This window comes from Bos javanicus, chromosome 1 (genome assembly GCF_032452875.1).
Source record: "Bos javanicus breed banteng chromosome 1, ARS-OSU_banteng_1.0, whole genome shotgun sequence".
NCBI lineage: Eukaryota > Metazoa > Chordata > Mammalia > Artiodactyla > Bovidae > Bos > Bos javanicus.
Window position 1 is genome coordinate 71749464 of NC_083868.1, and position 23911 is coordinate 71773374.

At 35.9% G+C, this 23911-nt stretch overlaps 1 protein-coding gene and 1 non-coding gene across 17 annotated transcripts in view; both read right to left on the reverse strand.

Annotated features, from left to right (window-relative positions):
- The window catches only part of DLG1 (discs large MAGUK scaffold protein 1), a 271051-nt gene that overhangs the window by 4097 nt on the left and 243043 nt on the right, over window positions 1-23911 (reverse strand). For 15 of the 16 annotated variants that reach the window (XM_061411876.1, XM_061411915.1, XM_061411922.1 and 12 more), the window contains 5 exons: window positions 23125-23166; window positions 20930-20980; window positions 19720-19821; window positions 13884-14056; window positions 5024-5133 (listed from right to left, as the gene is read on the reverse strand). In XM_061411876.1, coding sequence (XP_061267860.1) covers window positions 5024-5133; window positions 13884-14056; window positions 19720-19821; window positions 20930-20980; window positions 23125-23166 — 478 coding nt within the window. Of the gene's footprint in view, window positions 1-5023; window positions 5134-13883; window positions 14057-19719; window positions 19822-20929; window positions 20981-22406; window positions 22443-23124; window positions 23167-23911 lie in introns of all 16 variants that reach the window. The other variant, XM_061411999.1, reaches the window with a different exon arrangement.
- LOC133255386 (small nucleolar RNA ACA64) lies at window positions 13520-13646 on the reverse strand. Its single transcript, XR_009738930.1, has one exon. It is a non-coding gene; the product is annotated as a small nucleolar RNA ACA64 (small nucleolar RNA).

A 23911-nucleotide genomic window follows, 5' to 3' on the forward strand; every position in this document is an offset into this window, starting at 1 on the left:
CTCCAGGCAAGAACACTGGAGTGGGTTGCCATTTCCTTATCCACACAGTGATGTTTTTAACAAGAAATTTTATCTTTCAAATACATATAAAGATGTAAGGATGAAATCATACAATGTCTGGGATTTGTTTCAAAATAATCTGGAGTGGAGGGTTAAGGAGGTGTTGGGATAGATAAACAAGATTAGTTGTAGGTGATAATTACAGCTGGATGATGGATATATGAAAGTTTGTTCCCAACTTGAGAGAAAGCTTTCAATGTTTCACCTTCAAATATGACATCTGCTTTGATATTCTGTAGATAACTTTCATCAGATTATGGCACCCCACTCCAGTACTCTTGCCTGAAAAAATCCCATGAACAGAGGAGCCTGGTAGGCTGCAGTCCACGGGGTCTCGAAGAGTCGGACACGACTGAGCGACTTCACTTTTACTTTTGATATTCTGTAGATGACTTTCATCAGATTAAGGAAAATTCCCTTTTATTCATAGTTTACAAAATGGTTTTGTCATGAATAAATGTTAATTTTACCAAATGCTTTTTTTACATTAAAATGACCTTTTACTAAAATCTTTTTTGGGGGGGGGGCTCAGAATGTGCTGTGCAGCTTGTGGGATCTTAATTCCCCAGCCAGGGACTGAAACTGAACCTGGGTCACCACAGGAAATCACCAAGTCCTAATCACTAGACTACCAGGAGAATTCCTGTAAAATTGTTAATGTGGTACACTCCACTGACTTTTTAAAAAACTGAAGTATTGCTGATTTAAAATGCTCTTAGTTTTAGGTGCAAAGTGATTCTGTTTTATCTATATGTGTACATATATTCTTTTCATATATATATTATAAATACTTTTTCAGATTCTTTTCCATTTTATGTTATTACAAGATACTAAATATAGTTCTCTGTGCTGTATAGTAGGTCCCTGGTGTTTATCTATTTTATATATAGTAGCGTGTACCTCGGAGAAGGCAATGGCACCCCACTCCAGTACTCTTGCCTGGAAAATCCCATGGATGGAGGAGCCTGGTAGGCTGCAGTCCATGGGGTTGCTAAGAGTCGGACACAACTGGGTGACTTCACTTTCACTTTTCACTTTCGTGCACTGGAGGAGGAAATGGCAACCCACTCCAGTGTTCTTGCGTGGAGAATCCCAGGGACGGTGCGGCCTGGTGGGCTGCAGTCTGTGGGGTCGCACAGAGTCGGACACGACTGAAGCGACTTAGCAGTAGCAACAGCAGCATGTACCTATTAATCCTTCAATTCCTAATTCATTTTTCCATCTCCCCTTTGGTAATAATCATGTTTGTTTTCTTTAATACACTGATTTTTTAAAATTACTTTAAAATTGTGGTAAAGGGGCTTCTCTGGTGGTTCAGATGATAAAGAATCCACCTGCAATGCAGGAGACCCAGGTTGGATCTCTGGGTCCAATATCATATGGTCATCTGATTTTTAGTATGTTGAGAAAGTCCCATACTATTTTCTACAGCAGCTGTACCATTTTATATTCCCACCTACACAAGAGTTCCAGTTTTCCCACACCCTTGGCAGCATGTATTTTCTGCCTTTTGACAGTAGCCATGGTAATTGGTGTGAGGTGGTACGTCACTGTAGTTTTGATTTGTATTTCCCTACTGATTAGTGATGCCAGGCACCTTTTAATGTGCTTACTGGCCATTTGTTTATCTCTCCTCTTTGGAGAAATGAATCTATTCAAGTCCTATCCCCATTTTTGAATTGAGTTTTATGTTGTTGTTGAGTTTTAGTTTTCTATATATTGTGGATTTTAATCTGTTATCAGATCTATGATTTACAAATATTTTCTCCCATTCTATGGATTACCTTTTTATTCTGTGGGTAGTGTCTTTTGATATAAAAAGCTTTAAGCAGTCACGAAGTCTAACCTAACCTCCCTTTTTTCTTTTGTTACCTGTGTCTTTGGTGTCATATCTAAGAAATCACTGCCAAATCCAATGTTGTGAAGCTTCTGTCCTATGTTTCATTCTAAGAGTTTTACTGTCTTATGTTTAGGGCCTTGATCCATTTTTAGCTGACTTTTGTATGTAGTGTTAGGTAAGGGTCCACCTTCATTCTTTTGCATGTGGATACGAAGCTTTCGTGGCATCATCTGTTAAACAGACTATGCTTTCCATTTTTTTTTAAAAGATTTTTGTTTGACATGGACCATTTTTAAAGTATTTACTGAATTTGTTACAATACTGCTTCTGTTTTATGTTTTGGTTTTTTAGCTATAAGGCATATGGGATCTTGGTTCTACAATCAGGGATTGAACCTGCACCCCCTGCACTGGCAGATGCTGACCCCTGAACAAGGCTGGGGTTAGGGATGCCAACCCTCCACACAACACAGTCAGCCCTCCATATACTTGGTTCCTCTGTATCCATACTTCCACATCCACACAGTCAACTGTAGGCTGAGTAGTACTGCAGTATTTACTACTGAAAGAAGACCCATGTTTAAGTAGACCCATTGGAAGGACTGATCAATAGTTTGGCCACCTGATGCAAAGAGCTGACTCATTAGAAAAGACCCTGACAGTGGGAAAGATTGAAGGCAGGTGGAGAAGGGGATGGCAGAGGAAGAGATGATTGGATGGCATCACCGACGAGATGGACATGAGTTTGAGCAGGCTCCGGGAATTGGTGAAGAACAGGGAAGCCTGGCGTGCTGTAGTCCATGGGGTGGCAATAAGTCGGACAGAACTGAACTGATGCAGTTCAAACCTGCGATGTTCAAGGATGAACTGTAGTCACATCAGAGAAATTCTGCAAGTCCCAATTGTTGTCTAGGTGGGGAGATGAATTCTTGGTGCTTCCTACTCCAGCTTCTCTCTACCTCTATCATGGATTAATCTCAAATGTGAATCTAGCCTTGCATTCCTTAAATAAACTCAACTTGGCTGTTATATTTTATTTTATAAAAACTGCTGGATTCAATTTGCTCATATTTCGGTAAGGATTTCTGCATCTATATTCATGGTAAGACTGGTCTGTCAGTTTCATTTCTTGTGAAGTATCTGACAGATTTTGGTATTAAATTAATGCCTATAAAATTAGTTGAAGAATCTTTTTAAGACTAGTATTGCTTCCTAGTTTTTGGTAGAATTCAGTAAGTTCTCTTGGCTCAGTGTTTTATTTGTAGGAAGGCTTTCCATAATAGAGTTAAGTTCTTTAGTAATACAGGCCTAGATTCTTTTTTTCCTTTTCTATTTCTTCAGATCTTTTAAAGTGTAATTCTCTAACAGAAGACAAATATCATAAATGAGTTTTCAACAACTTACGCTTACCTGTATATCCAGTACCTAGACTGAGATAGAGCACATTACCTCGGCACCTAGGAATCTGAGTATCTTCACTCCAGTCACCAACCAACCCTCAAAGAGTAACCTCTATTTGATTTTTATAATGATTAAATTTGGGGCCATGGAATATACTTATACTTTCAGGTCTGGATTTTTGTTTCACTCAAATTATATTTATCAGATTCTTCTATACTTTTGTGTGTGGTTAGAGACTGTTCATTCCCATTAATGTAGAATATTTCATTGTGTGAATATGTTATAATTCACATACATATGATGGGCATTTGGATAATTTCAAGTTTCTGGTTATTTAGTATAGTATTTCTGTCTAATCTAGTACTTGTCTTTGTAAACACAGGTAAACATTTCTGTTGAGTGTATTTCTAGAAATGAGACTTTTGGGTCCTAAGTAATGTGTATGTTCAGCTTTAGGAGATACTGTAAACAGTTTACCAATGTGGGTATACCGATTTACACTCCTACTGTGCTACTCAAGGTGCAAAGCAAAGGTATAAATGTATCTTACTAATGGAGTAAAACTTTAACTTTTATGAATGTCCCTCTTTATCTCTAGTAATACTTCTAACTTGAAGTATACTTTGAAAGTAGCATAAACCAGCTTTAATTTGTGGGTTTTCCATGGTATATCCTTTTTTCCCCTTCTCTCTCAGCCTTTTCACAGACTAATAATTAAAGTCTGTCATATGACTGATGGGTTTTCCCAAATATTTCCCAAATACACTTTCCCAAAATATGACACTTTGGTATAATGAACATTTTAAGTTGAAGGAATGTGTAAATGACAGGTGCAGGAGGGACTCTCTGACCTTTCTCTGAAGCAAAAGACCCTCATGTGAGAGGTGACCTCCCTATATCTAAAGAAAAGCAGCATCCTTATCCCTGAAGACAGAGGGAAGCTGAAAGAATTTGAATGAACAAGCCTTACTAAGTTTCCACCAGGTTACTACTCTTAAGTCATATCCTCTGGTCCTCTCAAATTTCCCCATCACTCTCCACTCTTCATCTAACCTAGTATAAAAGTGTTCAGGTTTAACTATTTGAGTTTTCATTTCCTTATGAAGCATCCTATGTGACCGTAAAATGTAGATTTGCACGCTTTTCTCCTGTTAATTTGTCTTTTGTTAGAGGCCCAGCTGAGAACCTAGAGGAGTAAAAGGTAAAGATATTTTTCCTTTTCTACAAAAGTAACATATAGTTATTTATTTTTCATTCTTCTGACAATTTTTGTCTTTTAATTGGACCACTTAGGCTAGCATTTAATTAAACATTTGGGTTAATTTATACTATCTTACTATCTGTATATCATGTTTCTATTTGCTCATTCCCCTCTTTTAGTATTTATTTAAATTCTATTTTTTGTCCTCTATTAGATAAAGTTATATATTATTTGATTCTCTTTATCAGAGCTGCACCATCTAATTAAATAGTAGTAGATCCATGTGATTAAACTTAAAAATTCCAATGTTACTTAATACATAGTATATTAATGTTGATTATGATAGTATCGCGAGTGCTTATTTAATCCTCATGACAACCCTCTGAAGTGGATATACTATTATTATCTGCATTTTACAGACAAAGGAATTGAGATGCAAAAAGGTAAGTAAATTTTCCAATCTAGTAAGTAACAGAGACTGGATTTGTACGTAGAGGCTGTGCCTTAGGAATTTATACTTACATGATATTTTCCATGGATTTGGGTTTAATAAAAATGGAGATTGGGTAAAGTTGTGCAATCTGTAATCTCTTTATGGCATTTCCAGACACATCAAGGATACAGTGTTTGCCCTAAAATAGAGGGGATAGAGAAGAAAAATAAGTGAACCAAGTATTTTCAATTATATCACAAGTATATTTCCTAGAAATACAAAATCTTAATTATTATGTTTGGATTCTGTTCACTTTAAGCAAATCTGTCATTTCTATTATGAAGACAATGTATAATGACTATAGATAGTTAATTTTCCATTCTCAAACATTACATTTAAAAAGGAATAAAAATGCAGTTTCCACAGACCAGTAATCTCTCAAAATGGCAACAAATATGGGGTTCCTGTCTTTTATTTTGCTGAGAAAGGGTACTAAAATATATCCTAAGGTTACCATCTTATCATAATCATTTTATAAAAGAATATATGATCAAACAAGAAGGTAAAAGCCTAAGATGAAGACTTTTTAAAACTGCATATATATTACCACTATCCTATCCTATTTTTCATCTTGATGGGGAGCAGTGAAAACTTTATCACAAACTAGAACATTTGAAAACCCCAGTTCTGAATTTAAGAAACTTTCCTGACTTACTTAAATTCACTGCCAAAGGCCATTAAGGTTTTTAGTAAAGAGGAGTATTTCCATGTTAAATAGGGTCCCTGGTGGCTCAGCTGGTAAAGAATCTGCCTGCAATGCAGGAGACCCTGGTTCAATTCCTGGGTCAGGAAGATTCGCTGGAGAAGGGATAGGCTACCCACTCCAGTATTCTTGGGCTTCCCTGGTGGCTCAGCTGGTAAAGAATCTGCCCGCAATGTAGGAGACCTGGGTTCCATCCCTGGGTTGGGAAGATTCCCTGGAGAAGGGAAAGGCTACCCACTCCGGTATTCTGGCCTGGAGAATTCCATGAACTGTATAGTCCGTGGGGTTGCAGAGTAGGACATGACTTAGCAACTTTCACTAACCACATATGTTGAAGATTTTTGTCCCTTCCCTTGGCTCAGATGGTAAAGTGTCTGCCAGCAGTGTGGAGGACCCGGGTTTGATCCCTGGGTTGGGAAGATCCCGTGGAGAAGGAAATGGCAATCCACTCCAGGACTCTTGCCTGGAAAATTCCATGGACGGAGGAGCCTGGTAGGCTATAGTCCTTGGGATCGCAGAGAGTCAGACACAACTGAGCGACTTCACTTTCACTTCTAATTTATCAAACAGATTTTATTATAACATTTCCCTGGTGGCTGAGACAGTAAAGAATCCACTTGCAATGCGGGAGACCTGGGTTCAATCCCTGGATTGGGAAGATCCCCAGAAGATGAAATGGCAACCCATTCCAGTATTCTTGCCTGGAGAATCCCTGTGGACAGAGGAGCCTAGTGGGCTACAGTCCATGGGGTCACAAAGAGTTGAACATGACTGAAGTGACTTAGCACTAAAATCAGGTACTCCCCCATAATGCATCTTGAAATCTAAGGGCTTGAATCCAGTTCAATGAATGGTAATTTCAATTTAGTAGGAATATTTAAAATAAAAAAAAATTAATATTGTATGAATACTTCAGACACACAGAAAAGTAAATAACAGACATACATGTACCCACCACCCACTTTTATTAAATATTAGTTTTACCTGATTGCTTAGAAATTAAAAAACTTTACACTGAAACATATTATATCTTATTTGCTTTATTTTATCCCTCTCTATTTATGTACACAAATTGTAGACATAACAACTTCTTTACTCCTTACTTCCTGAACTCAATAACATCTCTTACATAACCACAGTACAATTTCAGTTGGTCATCTAGTATCGTTTACCACAAAAGGAAAAAAAAAGTTCTTGCTCTACGGCCAGTCCAGGACAACACATTGCATTTAGTTGTAATGTGTCTTTAGTCTCTGTCCAGCTGGCACAATTCTTTAGTCTCTTTCATGATCTTGATATTTCTGATAGTACTGAATATTTTTTTCAGAGAATATGCCTCAACCTGGGTTTGCCTAATGTTTCTCATCAGATGGCAGGTACACATTTTTGACAGCAACAGTACAGAAAAGATGTTGCATCTTTCTCAGTCCATCATGCTCAGTCCAGGAAGCATATGATGTCTACTAGTGATTTTAATACTTTTCTTTAGTGATGTTAATTAAAAAAAATTTTTTTTAATTTATTTCTGGTTGTGCTGGGTCTCTGTTGCTGTATGCAGGTTTTTTTTTCCTCTAGTTGTGGCAAATGGGGCTACTCTTCATAACAGTGTTTGGGCTTCTCACTACAGTGGCTTTTCTTGTTGCAGAGTACAGGCTCTACGGTGTGGGTTCAGTAGTTGTGGCATGAGGGCTTAGTTTGCTCCATGGCATGTGGGATCTTCCAATCCAAGGATCGAATACATGTCTCTTGCACTGACTGACAGATTTCTAACCACAAGACCACCAGGGAAATCCTGATGTTAATTCCGATCACTTTTTAAAGGTTTTGTCTGCCAGATTTCACCACTCTAAGATTACTATTTCCCTTTTATAATTGATAAGTATTTTGGGGAAGGATATGTTGAAATTATGTAAATATCCTGTTTCTCATCAGATAGTAATTAATTCACTCAATAATTTTAGCATACACTGGTGACTCTTGCCTTAAACAGTTATTATGGTAGTTGTCAAGAGAGATCTAACTCCATTACTCCCTCTAACTTTTATTAGTAGACATTAATAATGTAAGGTAAAGCTTCCCTTACATCCACTTATTTATTTATTCATGTATTTACTTATACCATTGTGAACTCTTAGATTCTTATTCTCTGTGTATCATTTTAATATTTTAATTTTTCCAAACTTGGCCACTGGGGACTTTACAGGTTGACTTCAGTGTCTTTCTGGAATACTTGTATCATTCTTTAAGCACTTCCTTAGTTTTTGGCATAGCAAAATGTTCTAGGCTGATCTTGTACTTTCGCAATGGAATCAGCCATAATACTAATGAGTTCTGGATCTTTTTAATGGAGGATAGTATTTAGAAAACAAGATCTGCTGCTGCTGCTGCTGCTAAGTTGCTTCAGTTGTGTCCGACTCTGTGCGACCCCATAGACGGAAGCCCACCAGGCTCCCCCATCCCTGGGATTCTCCAGGCAAGAATACTGGAGTGGGTTGCCATTTCCTTCTCCAATGCATGAAAGTGAAAAGTGAAAGTGAAGTCGCTCAGTCGTGTCCGACTCTTAGTGACCCCGTGGACTGCAGCCTACCAGGCTCCTCCATCCATGGGATTTTCCAGGCAAGAGTACTGGAGTGGGGTGCCATAGGTATTACTGAGAGTCATCATTTTTAGGCCTTCTTTGTGGACAGAGCAAGAAAATACATACACACATTTGTATTTTCTATATCTACTATATTAAGATATATGGATTTACATTCATATCTCTAATTCCAATCCAATTATCACAGTTTATTCTATCCTTATTTCTAAAATCCCTGCATTGACAGTGAGAAATCTAGCTCCCATGAACCGTAAATATATTATTCGCTCAACTCTAAAACATGTATTAGTTTCAGACCTATTATCCCATACCACTCTGAAAAACAAACCTACTAGAGTTCAGTATTTGTTCACAGGTTTTCTATTTTTAGCCTATCTTCAAAGATTATTGGGATTAAGACTTTTCCCCTTCCCTTCCCCTCTTCAATGAAGTTATTTGAAAATTAATTTAAAAATAACTATTTGAAATAGTTAGATTTAGTTTGTTCATATATCATTCTGCTTTCTCCTATCTTCTCTTTTTATTGTTTGAATATACAAAACGTTAACATAGTGCTAAAGTCAAAATTATACAAAAAGGTATACTTGGAGAATTGCTACACCTCTACCCATTCTTCCTCAATCCCTCTCTCTCATCCTCTCCAATCCTCCCTCTGTAGGTAACTCATCTTAGGCTTATCATTAAAAAAAATTTTTTTTAATCTTACTTCTGTGTGAATTATTTATATCTTTTGTCTATTTTCTGTTAGATTGTGGTCTTTAGTCCCTCAATTTTTAAGTGTGTTTAATATTTTGAGAATATCACCTCTTGGCTTGCAGGCTTTTTATCAGTTGTTTTGTGACATTGGGGATGGTGTTTTATATTAGTTTTTGAAAAAATTTCTTTGCAAGCCAAAGTCTTTTTATTTTCATATGGTTAGAATTTATCAGTCTTTTATTGCATCTGAATATTGATTTATGGTTAAAAAATCTTTCCTATGCCCAGGTTATATTTTCTTCTATTATTGTTGCTTTGTCTCTAAGTCGTGTCTGACTCTTTTGCGACCCCATGGACTGCAGCCTGCCAGGCTCCTCTGTCCACGGGATTTCCCAGGCAAGAACACTGGAGTGGCTTGCCATTTTCTTCTCTGGGGGATCTTCCCGACCTAGGGACTGAACCCATGTCTCCTGCATGGCAGGTGGGTTGTTTACCACTGAGCAACCAGGGAAGCCTGTCAACTTTATTAGAGCCAATTTTTGCATATGGTGTGAAGTATGGTTCTAATGTATCTTTTCTTCAGTTGTTCTATTAAAAAGTCCATTATTAAAAGCCCCAGTGACTTGAGATTGCACCTTTATCATATACTGTATTTTCATATGTATTTGGGTCTTTCCTGGATTTTCTTTTCTTTGGATCTACTCAACTCTTTGTCCTACTCATGGGCCATGCTGCTGCTGCTAAGTCGCTTCAGTCATGAGCACACTGTTTTAGTTAAGAATTCACAGTATCCTTTAATATCTGGTACGGCTAGAATCTCTTGTAGCTTTTTTTGTGTGTGTTGTCCTGGCTTCTTATACGAACTTCAATTCAATTTCTTTAACTTCATAAAAAACCTGGTAGTCATTTTTATCAGGATTGTGTTCATATATAAATTAGCTTAGAACTGGCAACTTTATAATGTTGAATTGTCATAGCTAAGAATAAGGGATGTCTTTTCATTTGTTCAAGTCTAATACTCTTCTAGGAGTGTTTTACAGATTTCCTCATATAAGTCACAATATTTCTCATTAAGTTCACTAAGTATTTTACATTCTATTTCCTCTATTATAAATATGGTTTTCTCTATCATCTTCTGATTACTATTCATGTAAAACCTATTAATCTCTGCAGATTAATTTTATAAGCTACCTTACTCTAGCTTTTTTATGTCTTTGATTTTATAGTCTTTAATTTCATAGTAAATTTATATTTTATCAAATAAATTTTATAATAGATTTTTTATGGTATATTCTTGCCTGGAGAATCCCGTGGACAGAGGAGCCTGGTGGGCTGCTGTCCAAGGGGTTGCACGGAGTTGGACACAACTGAAGCGACTTTGCATGCACGCATTGGAGAAGGAAATGGCAACCCACTCCAGTGTTCTTGCCTGGAGAATCCCAGGGATGGAGAAGCCTGGTGGGCTGCCACCTGTGGGGTCACACAGAGTTGGATACGACTGAAGCGACTTAGCAGCAGCAGGAATACTATAATATCTGAAAACAGAGACAGTTTTCTTTCCAATTATTATGCCTCTGATTGATCTGTATTGTGTAATAGCACTGACAATACCTTGAGTAGTAGTAGAGACGTCCTTGCCTTCCTCCTCATCATAATGGCACTGTCTCAGTGTTCTTCCCATTAAGGATTTAAAATGAAGATTATCAATCCATCCATCTCAATCTTTTTCCTTTTACTCTTTAAAAAATAATAATCTCTATGTTTTTGAGATTTCTTCCTCCAGGCAGAGGTAATGAATTTTACCAAATGCTTTTCAGGCATCTATGAATATATTTTTTTCTCTTTAGATCTGTTAATGTAATAGATTACATTAATGGATTTCCTAATATTGAGCTGACTTTAAATAGCTTTAATTCCACTTGGTCATGGTATATTATTTTTGCAATGTGGTACTGGATTCTGTTTATTAAGATATTTAATACTTCTGTATTAATATTTATCAGTAAGATTGGTCTGTAATTTTCACTGTCTTCATCAGGTTTAGATATCAATATTAGATTTGCTTCATAAAAAGAATGCTCTTGAATGGTATTTACAGAGCTTTAGGATGATCTAACCTTTCAAGATTTGTTAAAATTCCCCCATGAAGTCATCTGGACCTTAGGCTTTTTGTGGGAGAGTTCCTTGATTAACTTGCTCTATTTCTTCTAAAGACTTTTTCTTCTATAACTCTTTTCATCCCTAATAGGTCAATTTTGGTAAACTGTATTTTTCCAGGAAATTATCCATTTCAACCAAGTTTTGAACTTTATTTATATAAAGATATTCAGCATGTGATTTAATACTATTTCAGGTGGTTCAGTGGTAAAGAATCCACATGCCAATGAAGGAGATGCAAGAGACATGGATTTGATCCCTGGGTTGGGAAGATCTCCTGGAGTAGGAAATAGCAACCCACTCCAGTATTCTTGCTTGGAAAATTCCACAGATAGAGGAACCTGGTGGGCTATAGTCCATGGGTTCGCAAACAGCTGGATGTGACTGAGCATGTGCACACGAAAGCTATGGAACAGGAAAACAACCAGAGACAATGTAGTCACATTTAAGAGGTACTTTTATTTTAGCCAAATTAAGGGTATTAAGGAGCATACTGGGCAACCCAGCTGGTGCAGTAGTAAAAAATCTGCCTGTCAATATAGGAGATGCGAAATATGTGGGTTTGATCCCTTGGTTGGGAAGATCCCCCTGGAGTAGGAAAGAGCAACACACAATACTGTATAAGTACAATATTATAGAAGTTTCTGGTATAAAACATAGTGATTCATACATTTTAAAGGTTATATTCTATTTATAGTTATTATATTCCTTGTGCTGTACTATATCTCCTCATAGTTTATTTTAGTATACCTATGCCTGTTTTTAGGTTAATGAAAACATAAAGTACATTTATAAAAACACAAAATATGTATCAATAATCTATTTAGGCTGTTTTATGTTAATTAAAGTTTATATAAATAGTGTCTGCTGCTGCTAAGTCGCTTCAGTTATGTCCGACTCTGTGCGACCCCATAGACGGAAACCCACCAGGCTCCCCTGTCCCTGGGATTCTCCAGGCAAGAACACTGGAGTGGGTTGCCATTTCCTTCTCCAATGAAGGAAAGTGAAAAGTGAAAGTGAAGTTGCTCAGTCGTGTCTGACTCTTAGTGACCCCATGGACTGCAGCCTACCAGGCTCCTCCATCCATGGGATTTTCCAGGCAAGAGTACTGGAGTGGGGTGCCATTGCCTTCTCCGTAAATAGTGTCATCCTGTATATATCTTTTACAACTTTATTGACTTACAATTTTGAGATTTATTAATGTGGCTACACACAATTAGTCGATATTCTAGTTTATTCACTTTAGCTGCTGCATCCTACTGCATGCATAAATAATTATTCATTCTCCTTTGCTGAGTCTAATTTTTCACTACTGTAAAGTTCTACTATGCATATCATTACACATACTTAGATATCAAAAAGTAGAATTTCTGAGTCACAGGTTGTATACATTTATTTGGTATTGCCAAATTATTCTCAAATGAAGTTCTATTCATTTTACCCCCCTTTAATAATATCTAATAGGATTTTCTATTTTCCCAAATTCCTATCATCACTGAACATGTCCATTTTTATGATTTTTAAACTAATTAGAATTAGCTCTAATTATTAGTTCTAATTAAGAATTAATCAAACCTCTTAGTAGAAAAAGGAGCACTAAGAGATGGAAAACTGAGATGCTGAATTACTGCTGTATTTTTGTAGATATCTCATGACTAAATCTTAAACTACTATATAGTTTTGAAGGTATAAAATACTTTGTTGATGTTTATTCTCTAGGCCCAAAAATTATTTAAGTCAAGCAGCACACGTGGAGCACACTGTTTTGACTTTACCATTAAGACTGCTTTAACCCAAGGTCAATATATCATCAGGCTGCTTTCAAAAAATCTGTTGCTGTTACAGTGTTATTGAGAATTTCCATTCTGTCTTTTATTAAATGACCATTCAGGGGAAATTTTTGTCTAGTCTCAGTACCAAGAGCAACTCACACTTATCTTGAACATCTGGTTCATTTTTATTGATGGACATTGCTGATCTTAGCTTCTTAATTATGCTAGATGTTGGAAAGCTAGAGCTAAACAAAAGGTCAATCTCTAGCAAATGGACAGGACCTCAAAATAATCACCCACCCCTCTTCAAGAGGGGGCTTCCCAAGTGGCTCAGTGGTAAAGAATCCACCTGTGAATACAGGAGTTGCAGGAGACGCAGGTTTGATCTCTGGGTCAGGAAGATCCCTTGGAGGAAGAAACGGGAGCCCACTCCAGTATTCTTGCCTAGAAAAATTCCACGGACAGGGGAGCCAGGTGGGCTGCAGTCCATAGGGTCGCAAAGAGTTGGACATGACCGAGTACACGTGACACAGGCCTCTTAAGAAAGACTTATGTTATCATTTCTATTCTTATTTTCCCAGTTGATCTTTTTTTGTGTGTGTGTCAGGGCCTGGGTTTCACCTCCCCACATGGAGAAGCGGGCAGTGAGCTAAGGCCCCTAGTGGCTCTGGGTGCTTAATCTCACCTGTGGCCATGGCCAAAGTCAAACGTGATTTTCAACCAACAATGACTGTTGATCTTCTTAATCTACTTTATCTTACATATTTTTCTAAAATTAACCTAAATGTTAATATTTAGTTGAATAAATTTATAACACTGCTTAAACTAATCAATGCTGCAACATGCACCTACATTTTTTTTTTTCATAAACATGAATTAAAAGTTTCTATCTCATCATTCTTTCATACTGTCAAAGGTGTATATGATTAGAAATTTCATTCTGAGATCACTTTGATACTTACCTTTTCTGCTACTTCTCGCACAGACTGAACACTTGTTCCATACAGATGGTTATTATACTGGCCAGCTTCAATGAATTTATGTTCCTGGATATCTTTTTCCATTTGTTCTCTTGAAGTCACAAAATGATAATCTCTTCCATCCACCTCATAATCTCGTTTTGGTCTAGTTGTATCTTTAATAAAAAAGAACTTGAAGTGTTTAATATTAAAAGGCACAAGAAATCCATTTGCTACTTGAAGAACTGTTTTGTAAAGTTCAATGTAACAGAGATTGCAAGTGACAATAATATGAAGGATGGAGGAATAATTAATAAAGTAAATATAAACCACTAAACAATGGTAATGTGTTGCCATATCACTCTACTGAGCCCCCGAAATTATATGCAATTATTTTATATTGTTAGATTAATTATGCTTCTGTTATGGATTGTGATTATAATTAGCTTTTATTTTTTATCTGGTTATTGACTGTAAAGACTGATAAACACCTTTTACTATTGTGATTATGTAACTATTATTCACTTAATACCACCGTATTATGACCGGTCAACAGAAAATAACAGAATTCTCTATCCTTAAAACTACCATTTAACATAAAACCATGTAATTTCTAAAATCCATATGGATATTCGAATTTTCTGAAAAATACAAATGCTCAGGTATTGATTTTTTCCTCCAAGGCTCCAGATGTGCTTTTAACAAGCATCCATGTTTAAAAACAACTGGACTATACAATGATTTTTTACTTTTATCTAGTTTGTTCACTGTTTCTACTTCATATTCAGTACTCCCATTTCGTTTAGTTTGTTTTCCAAATTTTCCATGTCTTTTCTTGTTCTTCTTTCTCAAGACTTTATCAAAGGTAGTAGGAAAGCTTTTGTACACACACACACACATATAAATAATATGGTACATATAATATATATATTAGAAAACTTATGAATTTTTGCCTAGCTAAAAAATTTATGACATTTTAATTCCACTTGTGTGACTTCGTATGATTGAGAATGCTAGATTTCTAATTTATATTCTCTCAAAATTTGATATAATTCCATGTATTTTGGCATCTAATATTACTGCTAAAAGTCTAGAAAGTTTATTATCTTGGTGATTTTTAAAAAAAAAAATTTGAATGAGACTTGAAACTTCTAATCCAATTCTGAGAATAAATACTATGTTGTAAAAAAAAAACACAACCCCCTCACCCCAGGAAATAAATAGTATACAGTGATACAGTATTATTAACTAAAGTGCAGATTTTGTTCATAATTTCACAAGATTTTATGCTAGTGTCCATTAAATAATGGATCTTATTCAAAATTCCACATTGTATTTAGTTGCACTGAGCATCTTCAGCTGCATGCAACAAATTCTGGTAAAATTTTTATTCTGTTACATATATTTTCTAACTTTCCTTGTTATGGTTTCTTAGATACACCCATCATTTAAAAATGGACAACTTCCAAATACATCGAATCTTTAAAGTATCTTTTAAAAAAATTTATTGGAGTATATAGTTGATTTAAAATTTTGTGTTAGTTTCTGCTGTATAGAAAGGTGACTCAGTTATACATATATCCACTCTTTATAGATTCTTTACCCATATTCGTCATTATAGAGTACTGTGTAGACTTCCTTGTGCTACACAATAGGTCCTTATTAGTTATCTAGTTATAGATAACTAATATATATATTAGTTTATATCTGTTGTAATTGGTATTTTGTTCTGTACTTGGTATTTCTCAGCCATTTGCCCACCAGTTACTCCTATGGTCCTATGATGCATCTTCTGAAAATTAATAATGAGCAATATTTTGAAGCAAGGTTTCACACTTAACTGTGATGTAACAGTTTATGCCAGCATATGCTCTAAATCTGGAGGATGGTGATACATTTGATAGGAGACAGTATTCAGATTGGGCTTCCCTCGTGGCTCAGTGGTAAAGAATCTGCCTGAAAGGCAGGAGACACAGGTTTGATCCCTGGGTCGAGAAGATCCCCTGGAGAAAGTCATGGCAACCCACTCCAGTATTCTTGCCTAAAGAATCCCATGGACAGAGAGCCTGAAAGGCTGCAGTCCATAGTGTCGCACAAAGTTGGACACAACTGAAGTGACTAAGCAAGTAGCTGCTGCTGCTGCTAAGTCGCTTCAGTAGTGTCCGACTCTGTGCAACCCCATAGATGGCAGCCCACCAGGCTCCCCCATCCCTGGGATTCTCCAGGCAAGAATACTGGAGTGGGTTGCCATTTCCTTCTCCAATGCATGAAAGTGAAAAGTGAATGGCACCCCACTCCAGTACTCTTGCCTGGAAAATCCCATGGATGGAGGAGCCTGGTAGGCTGCAGTCCATGGGGTTGCTAAGAGTCGGACACGACTGAGCGACTTCACTTTCACTTTCAAGCAAGTAGCATGTATCTGCTAATTCTAAACTCCTAATTAATCCCTCCCCTACCTCTTTTCCCTTTGGTAACTATAGATTTGTTTTCTATGTCTGTGAGCCTGCTTCCATTCTGTAAACAGATTCATTTGTACCATTTTTTTTTTTTACGTCCCACATATAAGCGGTATCATACATTGGTTTTTCTTTGTATGCCTTAAAACTCAGTATGACAATCTCTAGGTCTATTCATGTTGCTGCAAATGGCATTATTTCACTCTTTTTATGGCAGGGTAATACTCCATTGTATATATGTACCACATCTTAGAAGAGAGCCTGGTGGGCTGCAGTCCATGGGGTCACTGGGAGTCGGACATGACTGAGCGACTTCACTTTCACTTTCATGCATTGGAGAAGGAAATGGCAACCCACTCCAGTGTTCTTGCCTGGAGAATCCCAGGGACAGGGGAGCCTAGTGGGCTTCCATCTATGGGGTCGCACAGAGTCGGACACGACTGAAGCGACTTAGCAGCAGCAGTAGCAGTGATACAGAATTCTATTATTTTCTGTTGACCCATCATGATACAATGGTATTAATAGTTACATAATCACAACAGTAAAAGATGTTTATCAGTTTTCACAATCGATAACCAGACAATAAAAAAGATAATTACAATTGCAAGCCATAATGGAAACATCTTTAACCTAATAATATAAAATAATTACATACAATTTGGGGGGTTAAGTAGAGTGATGTGGTTAGTAGAAGTGCATACATGCACATGTTCTCATCTGCCCAGCCCATCTAGGTCTTTTGGTTGTTTCATTTAATCCATTCAGAGTTAAGGTAATTGTCCATATGTATGATTCCTTATCCATTTTCTTAATTGTTTTGGATTTATTTTTTGTAGGTCTTGTCCTTGTCTTGGGTTTCCTGCCTAGAGAAGTTCCTTTAGTGTTTGTCGTAAAGCTGGGTTTGGTATTGAATTTTCTTAACTTTTGCTTGCCTAGAAAGCTTTGATTTCTGTCAAATCTGAATGAGAATCTTGCTGGGTAGAGTATTCTTGGTTGTAGGTTCTTCCCTTTCATCGCTTTAAATATACTGTGCCATTTTCTTCTGCCATAGAGAGTTTCTGTTGAGATACCAGCTGATAACCTTATGGGAATTGCCCTGTATGTTATTTGTCATTTTCCCTTTTTTGCTTTTAATATTTTGTCTTTAATTTCTGTCAGTTTGACTACTATGTGTCTTGGTGTATTCCTCCTTGAGTTTATCCTGCCTGGGACTCTCTGTGCTTCTTGGACTTGGCTATTTCCTTTCCCACTTTAGGGAAGCTTTTGGCTATTATCTGTTCAAATATTTTCTCAGGTCCTTTCTCTCTCTTTCTCCTCCTTCTGGGACCCTTATAATGTGAATGGTGGTGTGTTTAATGCTGTCTCAGAGGTCTCTTAGGCTTTTTATTTTTTCCTATACTCTGTTCTGCAGCAGTGATTTTCACCACTGTGTACTATAGGTCACTTATCTGTTCTGCATCAGTTATTCTGCTATTGATTCCTTCTAGTGTATTGTTCATTTTCATTTGTTCTTTCTGCTGCTGCTAAGTCGCTTCAGTCATGTCCGACTCTTCGCGACCCCACAGATGGCAGCCCACCAGGCTCCCACGTCCATGGGACTCTCCAGGCAAGAGTACTGGAGTGGGGTGCCATTGCCTTCACTGGTTTGTTCTTTCTAGGTCTTTGGTAAACATTTCTTGAATCTTCTCAATCTTTGCCTCCATTCTTTTCCCGAGATCCTAGATCATCTCCACTATCATTATTCTGAATTCTTTTTCTGGAAGGTTGCCCATCACCACTTCATTCATGTGTTTTTCTGGGGTTTTACCTTGTCCCTTCATATGGGACAAAACCCTCTGCTTTTTCATCCTGGTTAACTTTCTGTGATGTGGTTTTGTTTCTAGCTGCTGTGGGATTTAATTATTCTCGCTTCTACTGTCTGCCCTCTGGTGAATGAGGCTAAGAGGCTTGTATAGGCTTCCTGATGGGAGGGACTGGTGGTGGGAAAAACTGAGTCTTGCTCTGGTGGGCAGGGCTGTGCTCAGTAAAACTTCAATCCAATTATCTACTGATGGGTGGGGCTGTGCTCCCTCCCTATTAGTTGTTTGACTTAAGCCCTGGGGTTTATAGGCTCTATGGGTTAATGGCAACTTTCCAAGAGGACTTACACCAAAGGGCCCCCCTAGGACTGCTCCTGCCAGTGCCTCTGTCCCTATGGCAAGCCACTGCTGACCCACACCTCCACAGGAGACCCTCCAACACTAGCAGGTAGGCTTGGTTCAGTCTCCTGTGGAGTCACTGCTCCTTTCCCCTGGGTCTTGGCGTGTACAAGATTTTGTTTGTGTCCTCCAAGAGTGCAGTCTCTGTTTCCCCTAGTCTGTAATCAAATTCCACTGGCCTTCAAAGTCAGACTGCCTGGCGATTCCCAGTCCCTTTGCTGGATGTGCAGGCTGCAAATCCTGACAGGAGGCTCAGAACTGTCACAACAGGAGGAGAACTTCTTTGGTACTATTGTTCTCTAGATTGTGGGTGGGCCACCTAGCAGGTATGGGATTTGATTTTATTGTGTTTGCACCTCTCCCACCATCTTGTTGCAGCTTCTTTGTCTTTGGACATGGATTATCTTTTTTTGGTGGGTTCCAGTGTCCTGTTGAATGTTGTTCAATAGCTAGTTGTAATTTTAGTGCTCTTGCAGGAGGAGATGAGTGCATGTACTTCTACTTAACTATCTTTGATATTAATTTCTCACTTAAATGTTTTCTTCTCTACAATTACCGTCTGTGTTTTTTCAGTCTTCTAACTTTAATGAGGCTTTCAATGGCTAGGTCAAAGATCTCTATTGGTAAATGTCACACTACACTTGAAAATATGTGGCTTATTTTCAAATATCTTTTGATATTGATTTTTAACATAATTTCACAGTGGTAACAGGACAGACTCTGTATGATTTCAGTTTCATTAGACCACAAATTTTTTCTGTACCTGTTTTATGTCCCTGGATATGTTCCAGTGTCTCCTAGTTTATAGTCTATGGGAACCTGAACAGAATTTGCTTCCCACTATAGTGTGAAAACTATATAAATCTTAATAATGTTGAATTGGTTATAGTGCTTTTGAGGTCTACTACATTCTTCTACTTTTCTGTATATTTATTGTATTAATTTTTAAGAGTTTGCTATTGAAACTCCAACTAAAAATCTTAATTTATCTAGTAAAAAAATAATTGTAATATTAATAGTGAAACTATATATAACTTTGTTCTGTATTTACCAAGTCTCCTATAAATGCGTTTCATACTTTCATACTTTAAAAAATAAAAAAGAGGAAAAAAAAGGTAATGCTTACTCTGACCACACAGTGACAAAATGTTAAGAACACTAAGAATTTTTATGTGAGTTACTCACGAGGAACACATGATCCGAATTTGTCAGGAAATTCTGAGATCAGGTCATCATTTATCCTGTCTTTCATAGGTCCCAATATGATCACTGGTCGAGTATAATTAACTATAAAAATAAACTGCATGTTAAAAGGAATAAACACTCAACAAACATCTATGTATTTTTACTAGAAAACGAAAGTATCCTTATGAAGAATTTCCTTTCTTTCTCTACCAATGATGCTCAACTTGATAGTTTCCAAACATTTATTACAATCTTAAACTTCAATCTGTTTGAAGTCAAGTTCGTAACTGTTAGTGTCACTCAGGTCTGCAACTATGACTACATGGACTGTAGCCTGCAGGCTCCTCTGTCCATGGAATTCTCCAGGCAAGAATACTGGAGTGGGTAGCCATTCCCTTCTCCAGGGGATCTTCCTGACCCAGGGATCGAACCCGAGTCTTCTGCATTGCAGACAGATTCTTTACCATCTGAGCCACTAGGGAAGCCCTGTTTGAAGTCATACACTTAGATAAATTTTACCAAGTTAAACCCAGCATTTTAGTAGATAACGTTTCTATACATTGTTAACATCATCTCATTACAAATGAGAAAACACAGTACAGTGTTTTACTGATCCTTTCTGAAGCAATAACTGCAAGGAAGCAGATCAAAGAAGGGCAAAAAAGAAATGTGGTATAATCAGAGTAGTCATCTAGAATGATGATCTAATAGAAATATAAACACTGGATTGTAAGGGATCGTGCTGGAAGCAGGGAGACTGGCAGTGAAAATTAGACTTAACATTTGGCAGGAGGGATGAAAGGAGGTTATAAATAAGAAAGACATGATAAGAATAAATAGGGCCTAGAAACTGACTGGACAAGGGAGATGAAGAGCAGAGAAAGATCAAAGATGATTCCAAGATTTTGAACAAGGGTTATTAGAAGGATAGTGATACTATTGTGAACACGGGAAAGAAGCTGCTTAAGAAATAAAACACCAATATAAAATGACTAGATTTTAATAATCTGTGGGTTAAATCATGTATCATAAAATATACATAGTAAAATTCTATATACAGATACATATAGTAAGAAAAAACACTAAAATTCTAACAAAATGTTTTTTTAAGGTATACTGTAAAAATGTTTTAAGATATGAATTGAGTTAGATTGATTTTCCAAATTATGTATTTCTATAAGACTGTAAAATATAAACAGACTTCACAAACCTTCTTGTTGATTCACTGGTTCATAAGATAAGACATATTCTTCTTGACCACCTATTAGAAAGTTAAAATACAGGTAAGAAAATCTATAAAGATAACTATACTAATTTAATTCTTTAATAGAACATATAAAATACTAGAATTTTCCTGAGAAAATCAGTGAAGACATAAAAAAAGGCTCTTTATAAATTAATTATGGCAAGATTTAGGGAAAAAATGAACAATTAGAGTCACAAAGACTGGAATATATAAAAACAAATTATAATTGTGCTATTAATAACTAACTTTCTATTATTCTGTGTTTTACAGATTAAATCTTTACTTGGGATGTCAAGCATAAGCTATTAATTTTTTACTGAGAATCTAAACTCTTAAATATTTTAAAGTTACTACTTTAACGAGCAGTCCTACATATATGCATATTAGATAAGTTAGTGTTATTAATATGCTGTATTTTTGGTCTTACCAGGTATAACATTTTGCATGTTTTGCATGTAATTGCATATATATTTTATAATTACAACTATTCTCTAACCCAAAATTTTTAATGCCAAGGTAAAATTAGTGTTACTATTTCATTGATGAAAAAAATTCATTGATTACTATAATTCATTTGTTCAGTTTTTAAAAAAATAACATTTTGAGTAAAAAAGTTTTAGATAAAATTAAATTCTTTTTCAATAAGATGCATCACATCGATAGTAAAGGAGAAATAATATATTTTGCTTTGATCTTAAAAGTACTTTTCACAAGTTAAATTCTCTAAGTTAAAGGATTAGAGCATATGAATATCCTACACAGAAAAGTCTACACATTATACCTCTGCTCAACGAAAATAAAAAGTTGAAAACTTCAGTTCTTAATACACAAACACACGTACACACACACATGTAGAAAACAAACTAGGAAGAATTGTAAGATTTAAATGGTTCAAAGAAATCAACCAGTATTTTGAGAATGTATTTAAAGATATTTTCCTTGATGATTATGACTCTATAACAACCTTTTCACTAAATTTGTTTATATTACATGTATGCAGCTATAAATCTTTTAAGTTCTTATACTGGTATAAATATTCTTTCCTGCTTTAAAAGTATATTTTGTTGTTTTAAAATTTATTATATCAGATATATATATATATTTACAAGTTGCTTTTAAAAGTACTGTATGTAAAACATATTTTACATGTTATCAGAAACATGCAATTTGAATTTTCCACACCTAATAATACATGCAAATGGTGAGACAGACAGTATATACTTTCATTACCTCTTTTTAGTCTAGAAAGCTTCACAACTACTCTCTGGTGAGTTCTGATATAAGTTAATAAAATGCTAAAATATGAGAAATCACACTACCACACCAACAAAGAAAATCATTAACTATTATGCATAAAAAATAACAACCAATCACATGAATGAGGGTTAAAAGTATATATTGTCAACATAAAAAATATTAGACTGATATTAACAGGATGGACCTTTTGAGCAGCCATACTCATCTGTAATCAAGATTACTTTCATATTAGACAGCAGTAAAAAAAAAAAAAAAAAAGTCAGAAAAGCAATTTTAATTTTGAAGGTGTTACAACTGACAATATTCATGTACTCTTCCCGCCTCCCATGCCCAAAAGTGTTTTAAAATTTCATACGCTTATATACATCACTTAATAATATAATACCAAGACTATAACAAAAGAACCAAAAAATAAATTAGTATTACTGTTTGAATAATAGTTGAAAATTTTCCCTTTGTCATTTCTTATGTTCACCAAAAGCTGGCAATACATAGTATCTTGACACACATCAGTATTGGTGACACAAAATAAAAAAGGAAATAAACCTAATTATAATTTAGCATTATTGAAAAATATTTTAATGCCTATGTTAGAAACAGAATTAAAATGCAAAGGTATCCCTATTTAGCTATTTACTTCTTATAAAAGATACAAATACACATACACATATTGTGTACATGAACAGCAGTTTTGTTAAAATGAGTTTTTGTATTTTATGAAAACTTTGGAAATTAACTTCTGTACATATAGCATGACTTTATCTATAAAGTATTTTACCTGGCTCTCCCTATAACATAGTAAGCACCTAATTTTCAGTTTTCAGAATACATCACTAAGGGAAAAACCCCCACAGGATATATTACTGGAGATAACAAAAGAACAAATAACTTAAAACACTTACGGTAACTACTTTCGCTATCGCTGGCATTAGAAGTTACATGTTCTGAAATTGCAGGACAATGGAAAAAATAAAGAAAACACAGTCATGAGTTTAAAAAAAGCAAATTATCAAAATAAACACAAGGTGACAACAAAATGTTGAGATATAAACCACTGATATCCAAAGAGTTTTTAAAAACATTTCTGATTTTCTTTGAAAAATTTATTTGAAATACATGAATATGAACTGGCAAGGAGAAAAATCCGTAAGCAAGGACAATGCTTCATTTTCTGTTCAACAGTTTATGAACAAAATCTTATTATGAATGGCAAGTAGATCCCAAATTAGTCCAACTGTCAATATAAAAACCCCAATGAGAAAATGTCACTGACACCATTTACTTTAGGTCATGATACAGTAATGACTAACAAAGGAGACAAGTTATATAGGAGAAAACAGAGGTCCATTATAAGGAAGTGGTATCTTAAAAAATAAATGGAAAAAAAAATAACCCCGCTTTTAGCTTAGTTTCTTTCTTGTTCCTGAAGAGAAATGAAAATCTATGTCTGAGATCATACAGATAAAGTATTCTGGATACCCCAGATTTCCTGATGCTCTAAAAAAGGTCAAATGGAACAGAATTCTAGAAGGTGGGATTGTATTTTATTTTATTTTTCATTTTATTTTTTTTTTAACAACCACCATCATTTTTGGGATTGTATTTTAAAGTAGACTAGTATTTCTGAGAAACTGCTTTGGTAAAACTGACAACAGCTGTTTTGCAAAACAAAAAGATGATAAACAAACC